Source organism: Ictalurus punctatus, chromosome 10 (genome assembly GCF_001660625.3).
Source record: "Ictalurus punctatus breed USDA103 chromosome 10, Coco_2.0, whole genome shotgun sequence".
Lineage (NCBI taxonomy): Eukaryota > Metazoa > Chordata > Actinopteri > Siluriformes > Ictaluridae > Ictalurus > Ictalurus punctatus.
Window position 1 is genome coordinate 3,244,614 of NC_030425.2, and position 5,387 is coordinate 3,250,000.

At 33.7% G+C, this 5,387-nt stretch overlaps 1 protein-coding gene across 11 annotated transcripts in view; it reads left to right on the forward strand.

Moving 5' to 3' along the window:
• The first annotated feature begins 240 nt into the window (after positions 1-240).
• LOC108270757 (complement factor H) overlaps positions 241-5,387 on the forward strand; it is a 114,362-nt gene continuing 109,215 nt past the window's right edge. For 9 of the 11 annotated variants that reach the window (XM_053683168.1, XM_053683169.1, XM_053683173.1 and 6 more), the window contains exons 1-8: positions 241-399; positions 560-730; positions 823-928; positions 1,197-1,273; positions 3,556-3,738; positions 4,110-4,274; positions 4,418-4,612; positions 4,701-4,871. In XM_053683168.1, the coding sequence (XP_053539143.1) occupies positions 318-399; positions 560-730; positions 823-928; positions 1,197-1,273; positions 3,556-3,738; positions 4,110-4,274; positions 4,418-4,612; positions 4,701-4,871 (1,150 nt within the window). In that variant the 5' untranslated portion in view covers positions 241-317. Of the gene's footprint in view, positions 400-559; positions 731-822; positions 929-1,196; positions 1,274-3,555; positions 3,739-4,109; positions 4,275-4,417; positions 4,613-4,700; positions 4,872-5,019; positions 5,191-5,387 lie in introns of all 11 variants that reach the window. The other 2 variants (XM_053683177.1, XM_053683172.1) reach the window with 2 other exon arrangements.

Sequence of the window (5,387 nt, forward strand, 5' to 3'; positions counted from 1 at the left end):
CACCTTTATTTTGCACCTTGCCCATATTTGCCTTGCACACAAGGACCTGAAGTGTTCAATATCACTTCTTAAAAAAACATATCTTATAATCATACACTTAAGCTGAGAATAACAAATGCTTATTAAACAAATGCTTTTCCGTTTATTTATTACCCTTTTTTATGGAACACTACTCCAAATGTGTAGAAAGAGCAGTGTCAGCTCTGATAAATGATTAACAGATGACTATTACTGATCCACTGTCAAAAAGGAGAACATAGTATGCTGAACATATATCCCTATGCTGCATATATCCCTATGCTGCAAATCTGTTAGGGATGGGGTATAATATGCAAGTGGCTGTCAAAATCTTCTTTTTTGCTTTTTGGGTATCTTCCATTACGCTCGCTGAAAATGAAGGTAAGGTGCCTATAAATTCTAAAAACAAAAGCATTTTGACATAACAGTTTTTAACATTAAATGTTAATTTTATGACCTGAGTTTGAGAAGACAATCCATAAATTCTAGGACTTACTATGATCCTTCATTAATTACTAACCAATAGTTATTTTTTTTATAGAATGTCTTAAAGGAAATATTAATTATGAGAATACCCAGATAAGTAATCTTAATGAAAGATATACACATGGACAGACAGTGAAACTGAACTGTGCCTCCGGCTACGTTGGATCTTTGAGGCTTGAATGTGAAAATGGCATATGGACAAAAATTGCAGGAAGAGAATGTAAAAGTAAGCATACCTGGTCAACAGCAAATATATATGAAAGTGCAGGAAGATTTCGTATTTTGCATGCAATGATGAAAACTGTTTGGTTCTTGTAGAAAAACCATGTGGTCACCCAGGAGACACACCAAATGGAGACTTCAAGCTTACAAAAGACTCAGAGTTTGTATTTGGAGCTACAGTGGAATATACATGTAGGCCAGGGTAAGAGGATGTTTTATTAAATAGTGCCAGTATGTCCAATGTTTACTAATATTCCTCTCTCCCCATCTCCCCCATTATATAAACAACAAACAAAATATGTGATATTACATTTTTGTTTCCTATTTCTATTACAAAGTAATTAACAATTTTGAATAATAGTTAACAATTTTGTCACCCTTATTCTGAATCTCAAATGGAGATTCAATTTTGTTTGGTAAACTATTTTTAAATTCCTACTCAAACTTCTGTTTTCTTGTTTTTTTTAAAGGTATATAATGGCCAGCAGAGTAAAGCATCGTAACTGTCGTATCGACGGATGGGATAATGCTGTACCTGTCTGTGAAGGTAAATAAATAGATATTGCTCTAGTATTTTTGCTTTTATATATATATATATATATATATATATATATATATATATATATATATATATATATATATATATATATATATAAGTGTGGGTGTGTCTATGTATATAAAATTTTATTTATAGTAAACAATACCTATAATTGATCTATTGAGATCTAATTGAGTGAATTGATTTTAGATTTTTAGAGTCACTGAAACCCCAATGTACAAACCAGATGTTTCCCAATATTTTTTTTTCCCTTTGAAATATGCTTTTATTTAATGCAACCTGCATTAAAGTCAAGGCTTTCCAAACTTATTTGGTACATGGACCCAAATGGACATTATGAATTTTTTGTGATCACTGTACATTTTTTTATTCCAGGTAATAGTATTATAGGATACTACTTTTGAGCATTTTAATATGAGTATCATATGGGTAATGATTAAAACCTAAGGTATATTGCTTGCACTGATTTACCAGTCTATTTTGGCCAGATTATAGATATATGGGATTGGGTAAGTGCCCAATGGGGGCATCAAATGATTAAGATCTAGACCTTTAAAGCTAAGCAACCAGCTAAGCGGTTGTGCAAAAATAATCTAAAAAAAGATCAATTATCACCTTGCCACCAAGAAGATGGTCTGCAAAAGGTAATACTTATTTATCAGTCTGTACAGGATTTAATTTTTTTTGTGCTTGTTGATTTTACTGCATGATTTTATTTTTATTTTCAAAATTTGCGATGCAATTTGCTGAGTTTTTTGTGTTTTTTTGTGGAAAACTACTTGGATTTGTTACGTGACGTAGACTGGAGGCGGATGCAGGTGCAGGTCACAGTCTTTATTAGACACAACACTCATGATTAAAGCAAACGCGGTCTTCACCGGGAAACGAGAACATTCGAGGCATGGAAAACAAACGAGATTACTGATCCAAACAGTACTAACCAGGATCAGCTAAAGACACAATATAATACTAAGCAAAGTGCTCAGTCGCCCAGACATTTAAATAAAGAACATGATTAACTCAAAGCATGGACACCTGGGGCAAATTAAAGTCACTTAATACGAAATGCTCAATCCGGAAGCGAGCGAACGAAAACAATGTCACGTGACTCGTCAGGAGCCGAGCCAGTGCCCTCTACTGGCCGTGGCGTAACAGAATTGACAAAATCACAAAGTCTTTCACAGTGATGCATGTTGGTAAATGAGACCATTTAGCTGTACTCATGTTTGATGCATGTGAATCAAAGAAGGTTTTGGTTGAATGCCCATTGTGATGACATCACATGGCGCGTCTTGGCCAAAATCTGCGGTAATTTTGAAAAATTGCAAGTTCCTCCGAATATTGTGGAGTTTGCATGATTTTGCATTAATTTATGCAATCGCAAAATTGCGAAACCTGGAGGGTCTGGTACTTTTCTTATAGCTGCCCAGAATCGCTTTTCCAAAGTAAAACAAATCCTGTTCTTCTCCACAGCGACCTTACTTGATCCATGGTAACTAATGAAGCTAGCTAAAGGCACTTTATTGAAAATCAGCTCACAATGTGGGCTTGTAAAGAATGAGTCTTGTAGTGTAAAGATTTATTTATCCATTTTAAAAAGCATTTCAGTCCATGTATATTTTTTTCACTTGTGCATGGGTGAAGAGTAGATTCTATAGAAACCCATTGAGTTTGCATGCTATGATACTCATTGTACAATAAAAATGAGGAAAATAAACATAAATAAACTGCCTCATGAGATGCATTTAGCTTTATGAACTCTGCTTCTTCTGGCTTTTGGGTTCTTTACATCTAGTCTGTTGTGTTAGAGCCATTTTCATGACTGTCAGTGGAGATTCTGGGAGCTCTCAAACTAGGCTTATTCTATTCATTATTTAACAGTTAATTTCACTGTCTTTAGAAACAAAACAAAAAAGCTCACCAGAAATGCAAATTCATGTAACTGAGAACTGAATGCTATTTTTTTTCTTGCTCACTATTTTTCATTTTAAATTAATGTGATAATATGTCATGAACTGTTTAAAAAAAGACAGGAAAACGAGCATTTCCAAAATTTCACTCTTTGTATAGTAGCTGCTTAGTCCCCCGACCCATCAATGATTCTATACAAAATGATTGTGACATTTCAGCATGGCATTCCAACCAGCAAAAATCAGTAAAAATGTAAACATTTACAAAAAAACCCATAAACATTAGAAAAGGTTGTGCAACTGCACAGAAATTGGCTTCTAAAGTCTCATTAACTAAGATGATTTTTTCTTCCCCTCCAGTGGTGAAATGCCCTATTATTAGCAATTTAGGTGATGTGATTGCAACAGGCAACACTGAAGAAGCAAGCTATGGTGATGTTATCCACTTTGAGTGTGCATCTCCTGACAAGATGTTAGAGGGACCAGAAGACATACACTGCAAAAGTGATGGACAATGGAGTGACAAAATACCGAAGTGTATAGGTAATTCCAGTACTTTATGAGAGTTGGAGTTTTTCCACCATATACTTTTTATGTTTCTCTAGGCTAGCTAACTGGACTGGTGCATACAGAGCAATTTAAGTATTGTATTAATAAACTAGAAATATGGTCTTCGAGTTACATTTTGATTCAGTTTACTTCCTAAGGATTAACTTAGTTAATTTTACTGTGTACAATTAGATATTTTAATGTAAAATAACAATTTATATGAAGTGTTGAAAAAAAAATTTCTTTATTGTTACTGTTCCATAGATAAATATCCAAAAGGCAGTTTTTATAAACTTGCTACTTGTTGAATTGTTTGTATATAATACAATATTGTTCTACAAAAATTGTGCGTTTGTTTCTTGCAGAAATCAAATGTCTGCCACCTGAAATACCACATGGATTTACGAACCTTGATAAGGAGTACAAAGAAAACAATATACTACAATATAGTTGTGAAAAAGGGTACAATCCCAGACCTGGAAATCCTAGGTGCACAAAATACGGCTGGAGTATAAAACCAGAATGTGAAGGTGGTACCCCAGTGTTTGATTTCTTGATGGTGTTAAATGATTATATGCAAATACTTTATACAGTATACCCTAAAAAAAAATTTAATGGCTGTTTTGGAGATCTCTAAACTGCTCTCTGTTTTATCTAATTTTGGCACCAACAGTAATTACTTGTCTACTTGGATCACCCACAACTGGTGTTGTCAGCACAAAGCCAATAGGGAAAAATATATTTCTGGCTGGAGAATATGTGGAGATTATATGCTCAAAAAAATACTGGATTTTTGGAACAAAGCAAGTGTCACGAAATATTAAATGCAAAGATGATGGGAAATGGGAATTGAGGCCAGTGTGTGAGGGTAAAAATACAAAGAAATGAAAACTGCTAAAATATTGTTGACACCATATTTATAGGATACAGTAATGAAAACAAATATTTTTTTGCAGAAATCACCTGTGAATATCCCGAAGGTGAACATCTGTTAAATAATCCGAACTACAAGCGGATTTATAAATTAGGGGAGAACACATGGTATAGATGTGAATATGGTTATCAACGTACAGCTGCAAGTATTACATGTACAGAGAACGGCTGGGAGCCAGAACCACGATGTATTGGTATGTATACATTTACAAAAAAAGTTTATTAACTTGTTTATAATGGGTGGGTAAGTATATATATATATATATATATATATATATATATATATATATATATATATATATATATATATATATAATTTTTTTTTTTTTGCTTGTATTTCAGAAATTACTTGTCAAAAACCAGAGATTGCACATGGAGAAGTGACGGGGATACAAAACACTTATTATAGAAATGTAAAAATAGCGCTCAAGTGTAATCAAGGATATGAACCTGGAACATTTATTGTCACCTGTAACCAACATGGGGAATGGGACAACATGCGGCAATGCACATGTAAGTATCGATTTATTATTATACAACAGTTAGTTTCTGTACACTCATTTGATGGTTGAGCGGCATTCAAAGAGTGCTTATATTTACTACAAATTCACTGGGACGTTTCACTGTTTCTAGCACAATGCTTGTCTGTGTTCACAACATAAAATTCCACTTCCTAGTTTGGACCAGTTACTACAGTAATTTTAGTGACA